Raw genomic sequence first — 18,888 nt, 5'->3', positions numbered from 1 at the left:
TCACTGACAAGCCACACAATATCGCATTCATTATCACCCTATTTGACTCGGAGCAGGGTGGTTAGGATTGGAGTGTGAGTTTTGGAGGTGGAGCAATGAAGAGAGGGGTGGGTTTGTTTGGGTTGATTTCAAATATCAACAATGTCCAACAGCGTAGTTCAAATTCTACTTACAGCACCTTTAATTGGTATTAATATTATACCTCATTGGTTTGATCTTGCATGGTCTGGGCCGTGCTGGTGGGTCACGTGCACTGTAGATCTCTTCGATCAGCTGTTTGGTCATTCTGAGTTTTGGCAGAGCCTCCTCTGCCTCATAACGAGTCAACTTGCCCTCGTTACTGATCAGGTCAAACAGTGACATGTCTACAGTCTGGAAAAGAAAATGGCCTATTAGTCAAACATCAAAAACAAACATCTTCTATCTTGCACACTCCATGTGTTTATTTCTCTTGCTTACCTTCCACTGGTCCTTCTGCAGAGCGGTGAGCAGTAATGATGGGGTGTTATACTGAAGTGGCTGACAAATGTAAGAGTTGTGTGTGTCTCTGGGTTGGATCAGGTCTGGATGGTTGCAGATTTTCTGTAGCTGCATAAGAACCTCCAGGACTCTGACAAAATGTCCCGTCTTTAGTGCCTCCTGTGCACTAGAGGGCAGTAGAAAAAGAGAACCACTCAAAATGGATGAAGTGGAGACGAGCTGGTTAAGATGTGTTTGGCTGAGTGTGTCCTGTACTGACCTGGGCTGGATGAGGATGTCCTCGTACATGCTCTTTTGCCTCTTGGACAGACGGCACTTGAGAATGTGCTCATACTTCTTGGGCATTTGCTTTTCTACATCTCTCTTAGAACGACGCAGGATGAAGGGCTGAATCATCTACAGCAGAGAATAAAACAAAATTATGACTGTGGTCAAATTCCTTTTCAAGGAAAGTCTGTTCACTTGGCAGCCATATTTGCAACGCCTCCGGGCAGCTATTTCAGACATCCAAGACCAAGTCCCATCTATTTGAATGGGGAATCCTGGAATCTCAAAAACTGCTGGCTGAACTCACAGTTAAATAACATATCAAATCAGCAAAAAAATCTGACATAAACTGACCCATAAATGTTTCTTATGCGTCAAATAGCGTAAAAACAAAACAAAATAAACATACAATTTCAGGCTAGACTAGATAATGTGCATGTACAGTCCTAAGCACAAGTCTCAGGTTTCTTTGGGAATGGGAGCTTCCAATGCCAGCAACGTCTTTTTAGATCTACAGTCTTTGCAGTGGTGCACAGGCAAGGTAGTTAACAGAACAACATCAGAAACAACTTCCAGCAGGCCTCACCCTGTGCAGTCTGATGACCAGTTTGTGGCAGTAGTCCTGGTTCTGATCAGTGCCGTGTTTGATGGGGAAGTTGAGATATGGGTGAGTGATTCCAGGCAGGAGGAAGTGGATCATGGTCCATAACTCTTTCAGAGTGTTCTGCAGAGGTGTGTTGATTAAGAGAATCCTCTGCTGACTGTGGAGAAGACAGAAGAAAAATCATAGAAAAATTCTAACTTTCACAATATATTTTAATCATACTAGGGCTTATATGCAGATAAGCAGCTTTTTTATGTTATGGTAGATAACTGATACATGGATATTACATTTCTATATAATTTTGTCTAAATAAATAAAACAAAAACTAAAATCAATCATTTTAGTATTATTTATTATTATTTTATTAATATTTTGAATTAGCTTTTATTTTTATATTTTCTGTTTTCATTTTAGTTTGTTTTAATAATTGTCATTTTTTATATTTCAGTTTTGCTTTAACTTATATTTAATTCAGTTTAAGTAATTTTGGTATGTTAAAGATTTAATTTCAATCTATTTCTTTTTATTTATTTAAGTTTTTAATATTTATATTATGTTTCAGCTCTATTTCAATTACGAAAATAATTTTTGATGATATTAGTTACAGTTAACAATAACACATGGAATGCTATAAGTGAAGATTAACTATGGTTCTAATTTATTGTGCATCCCTAGTAAACAGCAGTTATAATCTACCTGTAAATTTTTCTCAAATGATAAAAATCACGAAACATGACACCAATAGATACCAAATGGAAAATTGTTCCAGTGTTTTGCCATGTTTCCTAACCTCTTTATGTTGAAGATGGTTTCCCAGTGTTTCTCAGTCATGTTCTTGATGAGCTGCACCTCATCCAGTACCAGGTGCCTCCATCGCCTCCTCAGAAAATGAGACTGATCTTTCAGCAGAAGCTTGTATGAAGTCACACACACGTGGAAGCTGTTGGGCTCACACCACCTCTGCACACATTAGACAACAGTGGGAATATGAGAACAGACAACAGGGAAAAAAGGAGCCCACTTAATAACCAAGGATTTAAATGACCTACCAACTCATTTGAAAGTTATAATGGGGAATTATTTAATGCAAAAAAAATAAAAATAATAATAATAATAATTCTTTGACAACAGGGCTGGATTTACAGCAAATGTGGTATGCAAAAGTACATAGCAGACTGGCTTGCTCTGGTTCATACCAATCTCTTGTATCTGCGCTGCCTTCGGCTGCCGAGGTATAGGAGTATCTTCAGTCCAGGACACCAGCGTTTGAACTCCATTTCCCAGTTCAGCAGCTTGCAGGTCCTCACCACCACCAAATGTGGCCCCCAGATACCTGCAACACCCACAGGACACCAGAATGTGTTGCATTTTATTCTTAAATTTACAAAAAAAAAAAACCTTACGAAAACATTTTTATTGTCAATAAATGTGGTAAAAGTGTCTGGTTGTGGTACCCTGGTTGCAGGCCAAGTGAGCGAAGTAAGCCACAGTCTGTACGGTTTTGCCGAGGCCGGTTTCATCCGCCAGGATGCCGTTGAGGTTTTTGCGGTAGAGGTTTGCCAGCCACTCCACTCCAACCTGCTGGTACTCTCTCAGAGAGCCATGCAGCAGAGCAGGGGGAGAGGAACGACTCTGAGAGGAAAGGGATAATGAGTCATCAGACCATCAAACACAGCAAGCCCACTTTGAATTAAACAACTGCTCAATTGAATCTTTAATCTTCCTGTTTAAAACAGTCCCTGTGAGTAACAGCGTAAGTGACTCACAGTTAGAGTGGTCCTGGCACTGCCTTTGGGCAGAATCAAGTCTGTTGCTGCGGCAACCTCAGCGATATCCTTTGTGGGCTTCCCATCAGGGCCAGAAGCTGTCCGCTCAACCCCACGGTACTGATCCATAGTCAGCAAAGAGTCTATCAGCACTGCATCATGTGGACTGTCCAATGGTGAATTCATGTCTGAACAGCATAAAGAAACACTGTTATTGCAACACGCGGTCAAAAAAGTACTGATTTATTTGACTTATTTTGTATTTCAGGGCTGTTATGGAGAATTTAAGAACAATTGCTTTAGTTCTTAAGCAGCAGATTTAGACAAACCATCAGCTTCCTCTCTGTCTTCATCCTCGCTCTGGCTTGATGGCTGTGGCCACTCAAAGCCCTCGGCGTAAGCACCAGCGTACTGCTTCACCAGATCATCCAATGGCACTTCAGCTACAAGACGTAGACACATAGTTTTTAGAAGTAGTTGATTGATAAGTTTTCAGTAGCTAATAATAGATAATGAGGTTGCTGATGGCCTTGGCCAATATAATGCAGATGTTTAATAGCCCGAAAACATTACACATACAGAAAACTCCAGGAAATTAATTTTATCTCAAAACTAAAATTATTAGCCCATAATAATTCCTGATAATCATTTAAAATGTACTCAATTTTTTGAAAACATTAAATAAAAATAAATTATTAAAAAGGCATTTCCAAGTATATAAATAGATTTACATAACTGACCAAGAAGGCATGATCAATGACCTCAAAAATGCCAAAAAGAAGCTATATATTTCAGTCTATCACTAAATATACAATACTCTATACATAGTCTGATATATTTCCAAAATATAAATATTGAAATGTATTACTGTTTAAAGACATGAACGAACATCTGAGATGTAAAACATACCTTCTTTTGTTAATTCGGCTAGCTCTGCTTTCTGATCAGCTGCAACCTCCGTAGCCTCCTGCTCTTCTATTGTACTTTCCTCATCTTCAACTGCAAAAGAACAACAGAGCGTTCAGCAGTGCACACAGACAAACACAGAAGAGAATGGTAAGCTAACTATGAAGAAATGAAATATGTACCCTCTACATCTGACAGCGAGGTGCTTGACTTTCTCTTGCGGGATGGGCCAGTCTCCTTTTTAAAGGAAAAAAAAAAAAAAAAAAAAAAGGACAATGAGAGGATGAGTAAAGCAACAATAAGAAAGGATCTTGGAGAACTCATGGAGAAGATCTTACCCCTTTACTCTCTTTGTCTGACTTCTCTCCAGTTGACTGGGCAGGTTTAGCACACTGACCTGTAGCAATACAAAGTCTCTTCTGAATTAATAAACTCTGACAATCAGTTAAGACATGTCAGATATCTTCATTACTTCATTTCACCTTTATTCGCAGCCTTCTGCAGGCCGAGAACTTTTTGTTGTTTGTCATAGATCTCAAAACGCAGCTTGATTTCCACAACCTGTGGTAAGACAGAGAAAGACATTACTTAATATTCACATATTTTTGAATTCCACTGCACTTCTTTAATTAGTTAATTAAAATGAAAACTAATAATATAGAACTGAAAGCTAATTCAAAATAATAAATACTATATAGTATATAAATAATATTAAAACAAGACTGGTATAAATAAAGTAAAGTAAATGTACCTGTTCAATATTGGACCAGAAGTAGTCAACCCCACGAGCGATGGTGCTGGCAATGTGCCGCAGCCTCATCTCTTCCTCTCTCTTCACGCGTTCCTCCATCTTCTTCTGTTCGTCATGGTAACGTGCACATGTGCGCACAAGCTACAGACAGAGATGTCATTGAACTCAAAATCAAAGCAAAATTTTAGCCTGCTCTATAATGAATTGTCCCTGGAACTATTCAATGTATCCAAATGCACTGAGGTATCATCTATGCTAGAAGTTAGAGAGCAATCGGCTCGATTAATACTGTCTGAAACATTTCTACTATCAGAGATCTTCTCACCTTCTTGGCAGCAGCCATCTTCCAGCGCCTTTCCTGGGCAAAGTCAGCAGCCATCCACTGCATCTCCTCCAGCAGGTAGTCCCACTGGGATTTGGGCCTGCAGGCCTCCAGCAGCTTGGGTAAACGGCTAGCTGACCACTGGCCTTCTTTACGGAGCTCTGCAATGCGCTGGTGCACGTGACTCTCCTGCAATGGAATGTGACAATCTTGTCTGAGATATTATAGGCAGTACTTACTACAAAATGTAAATAACCTATTTTTAGAGGATATTAAAACATACTGTACATATTAAAGATCATATTGTAATCTAAGAGTTCTTACCAGCTTGGCTTGCTCTGCTTGCTTGTCCTGAGAGCTTTCCTGTGAGTTTTGCCCGACTGGATTTTGACCCAGCCCAGACATTTTCAGCCCGGTGGTGCCATTCGTGGCAGAGAGTTTGGACTGGGCAGCAGAGGAGAGGCTGGGGCCAGTACAGGGGGTGCGGACTGGGGCAGAAGGGTGTTGGGAGGGTAGAGAGGACGGGGATGTGAGAGGAGCAGGAGACATGGCAGGGTTGGAGAGAGAGTTGGACATCAAACGCTGGGCAGGCTGAGAGGAATCTGATCCAGGACGAACAAGCGCCACAGTCTGAAAAAAAAAAATGAGAGGATGAACTGTAACAAAATCTACTGTTGTAATAGGGTTGTGCGATATATTGAACATTCATGATAAATGATTGTTTTGCTGACGATATAATATTGTGAATATTGTGACGATTTTATGGCACCCTTTATTTGGCTATTAAGATTCCCAAAGTGTTAGACAAATTTCCAGATTATTTTTTGCAGTCCAAAAGCAAGAGAGCCAATTACAAACGTATGGAAGCTTGTTTCAGCCACTAAATAAAAAAATAATTAAAAAAGGTAACTGTGACTTTTTCATCTCACAATTCTGACTTTTTTCCTTGCAAGTGTGAGTTTATATCTCACAATTCTGACTTTTTTCTCTCAAATTGCGAGATTTAAACTCACAATTGCGAGTTATAAAGTCAGAATTGCACAATATAAATTCGCAATAGCGTCTGACGTTTTTCCTCAAATTTGCGAGTTTATATTTCGCAATTCTGACTATGAAACATAAAAGAAAAAAAGTCAGAATTGTGAGATATAAGGTCGCAATTATCTTTTTTTATTTTTTATTTCATGGCGGAAACAAGCTTCCATACTTTTATCACTATCACAGTAAGCAGAACAAGCTTTTTCAAATGCTTAAGACACACTTTTCAATGTGGTTAGTGAGATTTTCCCAGTACAGTCCAAATTTTTTTTTTTTAGCATACTCACTGCCTGTCCGGGCTGCATGACTGACTGCTGCATCTGCTGTTGTTGCTGCTGCATCTGGAGGTGGAGTCCTGACTGCATCTGCTGAAGCTGTGCCTGCAGCTGCGCATGTGGGTTCACTGGAGCCAGCACGGCCCCGCTACCCTGCACACCCTGCACCTTCACCTGGAGCTGACCTCCAGCCATTGGAGCCTGCTGGTCCACCAACATGGCCTGACCCTGGGACAGGGAGAGAGGCAGACCTGCCATGGGGATCCCACCTTGGGGTAGGCGGCCTGGAAGCTGTGGGGGTGGCGTGTGAAGGCTTGCGGCGTTCTGGACCGGTGGACCTTTGGATGGGTCATACTGCTGCTGGTTCTGTTTCTGCCCACCGATCTGGACTGTTTGTGGGGTGGGGGGCATGCCTCCTGTTGCAGGGGGCAAGATGAAGGAAACAGAGTAGAGAGAGGAAAGAGAGGAGAGAAAGATAGAGGGATATGGGGGGCAAGGAAGAATTCCAAAAAAGGAGAAAATGAAGAATTGAAAATACAATATTTTGTCTGTTGTTTACCTGAAATGCCAACATTTTCTATCCAAACAAATTTTCATTTTTTTAGATAATAAAGCATGTCTGCATCATATTTCACCTCCAAATAAGAAGAAATTCTACTTTGCAGAAAAACATGAAGATTATTATTTGAACGGTCATTATTTTTGACAATTAAGAACATTTCACTCCATTTCTCATTACCTTAATGTTAGATATTATATAAACTGTATTATATTTGTGACATTTAATCATAATTTATATAATGTTTATGTAACATTTTAAAATATTTACACAGTTTCTGTTGATGTAAAAATGTTAAACAGCCTGTAATATAATGATTTTAAATTTGTTGATTTTTTTTTTTAAATAATTACATAATTATTACAGACGTTTAAATCAATCACTTTAATAAAGTACCTTAAAACACAATACTTAAAAGCTTTATAGTTCTAAAAATCTATTTTGATTGTGTAGTAGTGCAATAGAACTCGGACATTTTACCCGTTTATGTTTCAACAATACTTTTGATTTTATGGGTATGATGTTATGATTTACCAGCAATGTGTTACACAATGCTGAAGAAAAGGGATCATTAAAGAAAAATACAGTTCATGTCACAATGACTACATAACAAAAATCAAGGAAGATTTACATGTTCTAATAATGGAAAATTAGAACTCGTAAAATGTGAAAATTAAAATATTTCATTCAATGCTTAAGAATACTACTATGAAGAACAAAACTAATCATGCATTACCACTAAACTATCCATAAGTGGAAAAGTCTAGATATAAATCAATCAAATCAAGGAAACAAAATAAAACAGGAAACAAACAAACAAAAAAAATAAAAACAGGAAAGGAACTAAAAAGAACAAAAGGCACAGAAAGGAAATGGACACGACTGAAGCACCAACACATTTCGTGAACATGCATGAAGCAGGTAATGCCTGAAACATCTGCATTAATACACATGCTACAAAACAGCAAAGCAGAGGGTATAGCAGAGGAATGACAAGGGAAGTTTAGCACAGAAGAAGTTAAAGCCCAGCTGTAAACACAAAGTATCTCCCTCTTTTAGCATTTCATCATGAGCAAAATTACCAACTGCATCAATTTTTCAACTTCGGAGCTTTCTGAGATTAATTTGCTTGTTTATAAGAGCTTTCCTGAGCGCCACTATCGACTCCTCACCATCAAGTCATGGAGGAATGTTATGAAAACCGAAGATGAGGGTGGGAACTGAAAATATGATGACAATAAAATAAGGAAAAATGAAAATAACTTGCTAGATGAAGGGAACCAAGATTAAAAAAATGCATTGAGATTCCAATTTGACAATGCAGTGAATTTAGGGAAGTGAAGGAGGATCTTTGTAGGATCAGGAGAGGAGATGTCAACTATAAAACCGCAGAACTAAACGGAAAACAAACACGGTGTGAAAGAGGACATCCCAGTAGAGAGGACAGTTTGGGGCTCATCATCTGATGAGCCATGGATGGAATCAGAGATGCCATTATGGCAAAGAAGAACGTAAACGGATGAGGTGAATGGCTCAAGAAACTAATGAGCAAATCATAAATGGGAAAAAAAAAAGTGATGTCTTCCAAATTGATCTTCAACTGTATCTTCTGCTCAGCTGTCCCTTTGATGGTTACAGAAAGATTTTGAGATGAGGACTGAGACTGAACTGAGTCCCAACAAGTGGATCACAACTGGTAGATGATGCTTGGAAAAAAGGTGGGATCAACTTTGGGAACTCTGGAATGAACCCTGACCTCCAGCAGCATTGAATAACGGACACAAGAGCGGACCTGGCCCGAGACGCAGCGGCGCTCCTACCTTGCGCTGTCGGCATGAGCTGCTGGAGGGGAACGCCGGGAGATCCTAAAGGAGTTACAGCAGGGTGTTGGAATATCATCCCATGCCGTCCCACTTCCATCCGGGACCTCTTAGCCTGATCTGGGATGCAAAACACACAATACCCTCAAAACGCAAAAAAATCCTCCCCTCCCCAAAAAGAGAGATATAGAACAGGAAAACCAAAACAAGGGGGGGAAAAAAACACTTGGCACATGGCAATGATGTTTGCACACCAGCAGGTAGCTGTTGGGAAGCTCCGCTCCCTGTTTTCTGGATTACAGGCTTCAAACACAGAGCTGGGAAAAGATGCTGAAATACTGAGTAAGCAGAAGCGAATTGGAAGGGGAGAAAAAGAAACTAAGAACAGCAAACGGAAAGGCAGAAAACAAAAAGGGGAATAAAGAACCAAAAGAATACAAAAGAAAACAGGCCTCCACCTTTGCCCTGCGTCAACGTCGCCCTACCTGCTTGTGCCATGGCCTGCTGCCGTTTGAAAGCCTCCATGTCCACAGAGTTAGAGATGCTGCCACCTGCCACCCCGGCATGGGTCTGTGAGATGGAAAACAAAACAAAGTGAGTCTCATTCACACAGAGGGAAAACAGTTCTGCTGCCCTTAACTCAAATCTTGCCTGATTATGTCTAATGTTACAATGCTCTCGAACCACATAATGAAAGCACTGTCATACTGAGTGTTACAAATAATTTGAAATGTTCTGAATGAATCCTCCTTCACATTCCCAGTAAGGAAGCCTCCATCACCTGGAACTGCTGCTGAGTAGAGAACGCTGCAGACACGTTGGGTGGGAGTTGTGTAGCTATAGCAACAGGAGTCACCGTCTGTCCATCCTTTCCAGTCACTACTTTCACCTGAGAGGTTGTCATAGAAACAGATGAAAGATACAAAGCCAAAGAAAATACATCTTGATGTCTGTAAAAGAAATAGAGACCAGTTCTCGACAAAGAAAAGTTGTTTCATGGGTCAAAGACAGATCCAGATGATAAAAATGATCATGTTAATTTATACAAAAATACATGAATTTCTGAATTAACCTTTATTTTGATGTTATTGGGGGACAAAGTAAAAATGCTGATACAGATGTATTGATATCATAAAGAAGAGAGAAACCAACCTTAAAAGGGTTATTTCACCCAAAAATGAAAATAATGTCATTTATTTCTCACCCTCATGTCGTTCCACACCCGTAAGAACTTCGTTAATCCTCAGAACACAAATTAAGAAATTTTTGATCAAATCCGTTGGCTCATTGAGGCCTCTATTGAGAGCAAAGCCATTTAAACTCAAGATCCATAAAGGTATTAAAAACATTTAAAACAGTTCATGTGAGTTCAGTGGTTCAACCTTAATATTATAAACCGACAAGAATACTTTTTGTGCGCCAAAAAAACTAAATAATGACTTTTAAACAATATCTAGTGATGGGCCGATTTCAAAACACTGCATTATGAAGCTTCTGAGATTTATGAATATTTTTAAGAATTAGTGATTTGGATCTCCTATCAAACAGCTAAATTCCTGAAATCACATGACTTTGGCGCTCCGATCCACTGATTTTATTCAAAAGCTCTGAAGCAGTGTTTTGAAATCGGCCCATCACTATACATTGTTGAAAAGTAGTTTTTTTGGTGCACAAAAAGTATTCTCGTTGTTTAATAATAAGATAGAACCACTGTACTCACATGAACTGATTTAAATATGTTTTAGTACCTTTATGGATCTTGAGAGTTTAAATGGCTTTGCTCTCAATGGAGGCCTCACTGAGTCATCGGACTTTATCAAAAATATCTTTATTTGTGTTCTGAAGATGAATGAAGGTCTTACGGGTGTAGAATGACATGAGGGCGAGTAATAAATTACATATTTTCATTTTTGGGTGAACTAACCCTTTAAGGAATAAAATTCTTTAAAATATATGTATATTTTTTGGTATCAATTTTTTCTTAGGAAAAAAATTATTTAAATTAAACTCTGCATCACTAGATATTAATATTTGGAAAAAAGTCTACCAAATTATGTGGTGTAATCAACATGCATAAAAACAAAACAAAACAGGAAATTATGTCATGGAGAGGACACCTGAAGACCCCTGTGACTGTCTCTTAGGTCAAGCCTCTTAAAATATCAGAAATCTGACCTTGTTATGACAGTGACAAGGCTGAAAAATTTGCTGCAAATCCCACAAATTTCACAATATTTGTGTTTTTACTGTATTTTTGATCAAATAAATACAGCCTGGGTGAGCGTAAGAGTCTTCTTTCAAAAAGATTTTTAAAAATCTTAACGTTTGAATCAGATAGTGTATATTTCTCACTATATATATATATATATATATTTCTCACTATATATATATATATATATATATATATATATATATATATATATATATATATATATATATATATATATATATATATATATATATATATATATATATATATATATATATATATATATATATATATATATATATATAAATAAATAAAAACGTTTTTTAAAATAAAGAGTATGATGTGTACACACATGTATTCAAGGTTTAAAGAAATATTATTTCTTTTTTTATATGATGTTGCACCACATTATGCCATTTTAAAGCCATTACATTTAAAGGATTAGTTCACTTTCAAATGAAAATTACCCCAAGCTTTACTCACCCTCAAGCCATACTAGGTGTATATGACTTTCTTCTTTCTGATGAACACAATCTGAGATATATTGATAAATATCCTGATGCATCCAAGCTTTATAATGGCAGTAAACAGAGGTCACGAGTATGTGCTGAAGAAAGTGCCACCATCCACATCCATCCATCATAAACGCACTTCTTCAGCGGGGTTAATACAGTCTGTATAAAGCGGTGCGTTTGCGTAAAAAAAAAAAAAATCCATATTTAACAAGTTATCAAGTAAAATAGTGTAAAGTGGCGTCACGTCAGTTAAGCTTTTTCCGTAAGCTGAAAAAAGGGAAGGCGTAGGATATAGTATAAGCTTTTTAAACTGTGAGAGGCATTGCGCTTTGTTTGCAAGTTGAACACGGAAGGCGGTCTGGTGGAAGCTAGATATTTTACTTCATAACTAGTTAAATATGGATTTTTTTTTACACAAATGCATCGCTTCACTTCAGAAGGCCTTTATTAACCCCCAAAAGCCAAGTGGAATTTGTTTATGATGGATGGATGTGAGTGGCAGCACTTTCTTCAGCTCATGCTTGTTGATCCCACTCACTGCCATTATAAAGCTCATATGTGTCAGGATATTTATTAATATGTGTTCATCAGAAAGAAGAAAGTCATATACACCTAGGATGGCTTGAGGGCGAGTAAAGCTTGAGGTAATTTTCATTTGAAAGTGTACTAATCCTTTAAACATTTCTTAAAAATAGTATAAAAGTTTTTCAAAACAATATGAAACCTCTTTTATAAAATATTTTTTGGACTCTGTAAAAGGTTTACTGTGGACACTTATTACTGAACCTTACACAAAGAACAGTGCATTTGAAAAACATAGCAGCCCAAAGAGGTAAGAGCCCAATGATTTCTTTTACCTCATCATTAATGACCTCAGACTGCTCTTCCTCCTCCTCTTCATCATCAAGGTCAAGGTCGTTTTGCCTTAGGTAGGTGAAGAGAGGCACACAAGGCTTTTTCTTGAAGGCAAGGTAGTCCATCATGTTCCCTTGCAGATGCTGCAGGAAAAAGAGCTCAATCAGGTACTCCTTAAACACCTCCTTTAGACTCTCCATTTTCTTCCCATGATGCTCCAGACACTGCTTCCTCAACTGTGCCACCTCTGGGTTTGAGGGCGCAATCTCTTCCAGCTTCTTCGGCAGCATCTTCTTCATGCCGGTGGGGGTCATGGACTGGTTGGCGAGGCCCTGGGGAGGGTTGCTCCTGGATGGGCTGGAGGGAGGGATGGAGGATGGAACCCCGAAAGAGGCCGCCGCAGGGGCTGCCACAACGCCTTGTGCAGTCTTCTCAAAAATCATGGGTCGTGCTAACTGGCCTTGGATGATGCTACTGATCTGAGGCGGCAGATTGGAGGTGGTGATATGCCCAGGGCTGCCCAACGTCGGGAGAGCAGGCCCTGCCGCAACTGGGCTCTGCGGGCCCAAATGGTGTATGGTGCCCCCGGTTTGAGAGTGTGGCTGGGACAGCCGCCTTTCTCTGACGGCGCCCGGCGTCCCAGGTGAGGTTAGCTGAACGGCTCCTGCTGTGGTCGGAGCCAGCTGAGCCAAACCTGCTCCATCCTGGTACACAAAATGACCACTTCCGGGTGGGCTGCCCAAGTTGATCTGCCTAACCATAATACCTGCCTCCACAAACCGCGTTGGGCTTTGACCGCACACTCCCAGAGCCGACCCAGGAGCGTTCGGCCTGGGCACAGCCTGTATGGGGACTGGACTGTGCTGGGTGGGACTTTGAGGCTGCATGGTCTGGGGCAAGGGTGACGTCACCTGGATGTAAGACGAAGACCCAGGCTCGAACCTCCACTGCTGGGGCTGATGCTGAAAGCCAGGGGACGCCGGGCTCTGCAGAGGCAGGGAGGCGAGGGTGATCTGCTGGTTCCCTGTAACCATTGGTCCCACGTTCTGTAAAGTGATGTTCATGTTCTGGCCTGTGACTGGACTCCGGCTCATGATGATTTGATAATTGGGAGACTGTGGCGCAGAGGGACTCGCAGATGGAGCAAAAGATGTCACCGGTGACTGGGGGTGATTGGCGTTTGCCGGCTGTTGCTGGGTAACCGGCATGGGCTGCTGCTGCTGCTGCTGTTGGGACTGCTGTGGTTGTTGCTGCTGTTGCTGTTGTTCTTCTGCCTCAGATCCAGTGAAGGACTTTGATCTCTGAAGGTTCCTCTGCACATTTGGTGGGCCTCCTCCATGGTGCATTTCGTGCCACTTTTATTGTTAAAAGACACTCTATGGAGAGACAACAGTGTAAAAGGTTCTAGCATATATGCATATATTGGGAAAACATATAGGAATTAAAACTGAACCTCAAAGGAAACCATCATTAATAATTTGTAGTGACACACAGACCAGGCCAATTAACATTTAAAAATAAAAATTCTATCAACATTTACTCACCTTTATGTCTATTTTACACATTAATAACAGTATGAAGATATCTTAAGGAAACCAAATCATTCATACTCCAAAAAGTTCATCAATTATGGTAAACGTATGCTTCAACGTGCTAACTTGACACGTGAGAACTAATGTGCTCTATGTATGTACAATGATCAATGTTTATTAGTGGTTCAACGAATCACAAAACTCACGGTTCGGATCATATTACGGTTATTAAGTCACGGATCGGATCATTATTCGGATCAGCACAAAAAAAAATATAGATTGGAGGGTGGGGGGTAACTTTGCATTTATTACTAGTTAGCCCACTTTAACTACTCCAATACCACAGCAGAAACTACTAGCCTAATTAATACATTATTAAAGGCACATGAACAGACTGTAAAAAGAACAAATACTGTACACCAATTACAAGCATAGATAAATACAACATAAAGTTACAAATAAGTATAAGGTCTAACTGTAGTATTAATGTGTAAAGATTTGTAATTAAATGTAAAATGACACTGTTCACTGTAGGGTTGTCACGATACCATAAAAATGTCTTACGATACTATACCAGCTGAAGTATCACGATACCAAGTAGTATCGCGATACCATGCAGTATACAAAATGAACCAAACTTTCATAAAAAACATGAAAACAGACCAGATTTTTCTCTGAATAGCCTACTTCATTAATGAGAATGAATAACAGGCTTTTATTACCAATCAAATGAATCATTGTAAACAAAATTCATCTTAGCACTGCACAGAAGCTGTATGAACTGACATTACGATGTAACATTTATGCATTTACACTTCAATTACAATTGCATAAGTAATGTTATGATATTAATGTTTCAAATATAAAATTTGAATATAGAAATAAAAATGTTGGCGGAAAAAAATGATAGAATAGACCTACTTTTAGATGGTAAAAAATGATAGAATAGACCTACTTTTAGATGGGAGACTAAAGTCGCTAGTAGGTGGCAGCAAGTGTTAATGATCAAGTCAATGAATCATTCAACCGATTCGTTCAAAACGGCTGATTCATTCAGGAACGAAGCAAATGACTTTCTTAATGAATGGATTAGTGAGTCAGTGACTCGCCCAATTTGTTCAAAAACAGATTCATTTAGAAACGAAACAAAAACAGCGCTCATGCTCGTGTCACGAACTATCAGGAGCATTTTTGCCAGCCTATCTTGAAATATCTAACCCTGACTGGAGAGCAGTATGTATATTAAAACATATAATACATTTATAATTAAAAAATCACGATTGGTATGATTGATAAGAACCGAGAGCAAACCCGCTATAACTTATTGATGAATGGAATTGCATTTGTCTGAATCGTGTTTGTCGTGTTTCTAGAAACAAACTATTTAATCTTTTCCAGAAGTGGCCAAATGAGCAACGGAAAACTGTGAGAATTCAGTCTTATATAAAGATTTTATGATGTTAATTAAGTGAATTTCAGACCCTTCCTTCAGATTAAATGACAACAACAACGTGCAAGCGCAACTTTATCTCATTGCAAAATTAACTGAAGCATCAGGAAACAATAAGGCGCTAATTCTACAGAGCATTTACTACACAGGGCACAGCAGACAGTCAACGGCAGTCTCTTGTAATGTTTTTGCAGGCACGCATGTTCAATTGAAGTGTACCTGCCGCACATACAACATTCCTTACGGTACTGACGATACTACCGTTTAAAAAATACAATGGCATCGCCAGTATTTTGAAGCTTTAGTATCGCGATACTACCGTAGTACCGGTACACCGTGCAACCCTAGTTCACTGTATAAATTTAATATAGATTAATCTTTGTTAAAGCTGTGTTTTGTTGTTTGATTTACATGACAGACAACAGCAGATATTTATTTGCAATTTGGAACTCGTGAGCTATCTGAAACGCACCTCTCTCTCTCTGTGTGTGTGTGGGTGTGTGTGTGTGCGAGCCTTATATGTGCATCTTGGTGTGCAAAACCAAATTAAATCCTCTTTTGCCTCTTCTAGCGCTGGAACGTTTTTATATCTATTTAATGTGTGAACTAGCAAGACAAAACACGAGCAAATAATAATCTTTCACTCTATTGCGGTTAAAATTGCAATTGATCCGCGACTCACATGCGTGCCGAACGGATCACGGATCAACAATGATCCGTTTAACCACTAATGTTTAAATATGAATAAAAGTCTTTAAATCTGTTCATCCTATAAAGTGAGCATGTCTCTTCAGTAGACTTGGATTGAACTGCTTGAATTATATGGATTACTTTAATGTCTTTATGGACATTTTGATGTATGAAACTTTTAGTGGAATGGACTTTCAATGGAGGGACAGAACATCTCAGATTTCATTAAAAATATCTTCATTTGTGTTTCCAAAATGAACAAAAGTCATACAAGTTTGGAACAACATGAGGGTGAGTAATGACATTTTTTTATTTTGGGGTTAACTATCCCTTTAATATGCCAATAATTGGTCCTTCGATTTTCATCATTATATAATAACCATGTAATAAAGGTTTTACCACCTTGTGTCAATTATTAAATTTACCAACAGCCTTTTCAATGGATAATAAATTATTCCTGTTTTGGGTAAATATTTTTGTTCAATTCTCTGTAGTTGTGTCTCTATACAAGTATCAACTTTTTAAAACTCAATATCAGTCAACTACAAATCTATCTAATGTTTTCATCAGAAACTACTATACCTAAAGCTACAGCATCACAAAATTCACAAAACAAATCTGAGAATTTAAGCAAGTATATTAATTTCTTTATGTTTATGGGACATACATTTTTACCTTTTAAATTTAAAGCAACTATCTATAATACAGTGAACATCTATACATTCACATTATGTGAAGCAATATATACGATATAGGAAATCTCAACTGTGAGATTGTTTATATTGTCGCAAAATGTAAACAATATTATTGCATATATATATATATATATATATATATATATATATATATATACTCCAGTAAAACAACACAAATGCAAATGATCACCCAGCTTAAATCTGCTAAATGTGACTAAGACATGAAGACAATTTTTCTCAGTTTCTAAAAACACTAAACCCCATTCTCTGAACCAAATGCTCAATGGCCTAAACATATGTCAAATAAATCACTCTTTTGGCAAAACCTTAAACAAGTTCAGGTAGTTAGACACCATTTACATTTAATCATTTAACCATTTGCAGTTCTCATGCACTCTTTTTTGCAAAAATCTAAACACATTCTCACTTACTAAAACACATTTGCACTGTGATGCATTTGTGTTGGAAAACAGTAAACAAGCAGCAAAAGTTAAACAACTAGTTTTTTTACACACAATGACTCAAAATTGTTCACTCTTGTTTCTAATGATGTGATCAAACCAGCTATACAAAATACAGGGCAGTTCAGAGTGCACAAGTGGCACAGATGCACTGAATGTTGAGACGGACAATGGACAGAAACAATCGGAGAGGGAGAGGAGGAAGAGGTAGAGGTCACGACAACAATCAGAAGAGGTAGAGGTAGACCCAGCACGAAAACACGATGCAGGCTGAATCTCTCACTGACCTTGATTTAGCAGTTTTCAATTTTTTAATGTGTACTGTAACATACTTTTCATTTAGAAATTTCTTTAAACCTTTTGCAGTTGGACTACTGCATTTACACAGCATGCAAGTGCTGAATATACAACACTATACTTGCAGTACATACAGCCTACAATATATTCACTTTACTCAGTTATGATTACAATACTTTTACTGTATAGAAAATATTTTTTTCCCCTGTAACTACATTACTGTTCTCAATTTTTATATAGTTGACTCGCTGTGTGTATGATCTGATTTGTTTTGTGACTCTAAAGATATTATAAACAATAACATCACGATTTTTAAACAATGTGTGTATTGTGAAAATCGTTATACAAATAAAACTGGTTTGATTTGACTGTTCAATGCTGTATCGATCAGTCTGTCACTACATCTTATAGAAATTCACCATGGCAACCACAGCTTCCACTAAAAGATCACAATTACTACAGGTATTTTTTACAGCAATTTCACAGTATTTATACTTGCCACTGAATAATGAAAAAAGAGAAATGAAACAAAAAGAGAGAGAAAAACAAAACTGACAGATTCTTAATCTGTTTGAATCAGATCCTGTATTAAGTTATGATTTTTCAACAGTGACTATGGTATTTGGGGGGGATGACACATAATTACCACGTTATATTTTAACAAGGAATAAACCCCACTATGGGGTTGACAACACTGTGTTTACTAGTAAAGCCCTCTCTGCTCTCTGACTGACATAGCCAGATCCTGCTACAGCTAACAAACCCACCCACTCTCCGCGTATCAACAAATAGCTATTCTTATCCACTGAGAGCATGTGCAACACACTCGTGTGTATTCTTTTAGTGTGTGTAGTGGTGTGGTTTATGTGCGCATTCAGAGAAGAATATGTTTGAGTTTCCGCTCGCGGAGCATTAGCTCGCCTGCTAAACACAAACATCAACACGCGCCACTTACTGTAAAATCACCGTCCCGCGCGCCAACCATCCACTGTAACTCTCCCCTCAGAGTCTAAGGGACAAAACACCTGTGGGTTTCCACTCTCACGAATACAAAGCTCAATAAAACTGTTATAAGCATCTCACAGATGTTTCTGTGTGAAACATGGCGATAGACTGATTATTTTTTTCTTTCTTCTCTGAATACCCGGAAACACTCGACTGAGAGCGTGACGTTTCCTTGACTGACGGGCTGTTGTCCAATCACGTCACAGAAAAAAGAGCAGCGTATGCGTGAGGGCGGGGCTAGCGAAGGTTTTGCTTCCTTTCGTTACTCATTATGAGCAGAATCTTATTTATACACAGAAATACAGTATAAATAAGTGAAAAGCGCAAGTATATACCTTTATATTATATATATATATATATATATATATATATATATATATATATATATATA

The 18,888-nt window shown here is 38.5% G+C and overlaps 1 protein-coding gene across 6 annotated transcripts in view; it reads right to left on the bottom strand.

Moving 5' to 3' along the window:
* ep400 (E1A binding protein p400) overlaps positions 1–18,658 on the bottom strand; it is a 39,743-nt gene extending 21,085 nt beyond the window's left edge. For 4 of the 6 annotated variants that reach the window (XM_067395110.1, XM_067395114.1, XM_067395112.1 and 1 more), the window contains exons 1-21: positions 18,448–18,657; positions 12,370–13,743; positions 9,570–9,677; positions 9,274–9,358; positions 6,422–6,825; positions 5,421–5,726; positions 5,100–5,285; positions 4,775–4,915; positions 4,506–4,584; positions 4,362–4,420; positions 4,206–4,260; positions 4,027–4,116; positions 3,447–3,560; positions 3,118–3,305; positions 2,806–2,983; positions 2,548–2,684; positions 2,142–2,311; positions 1,334–1,508; positions 740–876; positions 460–646; positions 203–372 (exon numbers count right to left, since the gene is read on the bottom strand). In XM_067395110.1, coding sequence (XP_067251211.1) covers positions 203–372; positions 460–646; positions 740–876; positions 1,334–1,508; positions 2,142–2,311; positions 2,548–2,684; positions 2,806–2,983; positions 3,118–3,305; positions 3,447–3,560; positions 4,027–4,116; positions 4,206–4,260; positions 4,362–4,420; positions 4,506–4,584; positions 4,775–4,915; positions 5,100–5,285; positions 5,421–5,726; positions 6,422–6,825; positions 9,274–9,358; positions 9,570–9,677; positions 12,370–13,713 — 4,313 coding nt within the window. In that variant the 5' untranslated portion in view covers positions 13,714–13,743; positions 18,448–18,657. Of the gene's footprint in view, positions 1–202; positions 373–459; positions 647–739; positions 877–1,333; positions 1,509–2,141; positions 2,312–2,547; positions 2,685–2,805; positions 2,984–3,117; positions 3,306–3,446; positions 3,561–4,026; positions 4,117–4,205; positions 4,261–4,361; positions 4,421–4,505; positions 4,585–4,774; positions 4,916–5,099; positions 5,286–5,420; positions 5,727–6,421; positions 6,826–9,273; positions 9,359–9,569; positions 9,678–12,369; positions 13,744–18,447 lie in introns of all 6 variants that reach the window. The other 2 variants (XM_067395113.1, XM_067395111.1) reach the window with 1 other exon arrangement.
* Positions 18,659–18,888: the final 230 nt, after the last annotated feature.

This window comes from Chanodichthys erythropterus, chromosome 9 (assembly GCF_024489055.1).
Source record: "Chanodichthys erythropterus isolate Z2021 chromosome 9, ASM2448905v1, whole genome shotgun sequence".
NCBI lineage: Eukaryota > Metazoa > Chordata > Actinopteri > Cypriniformes > Xenocyprididae > Chanodichthys > Chanodichthys erythropterus.
This window is presented reverse-complemented; position numbering and strand designations above follow the sequence as displayed.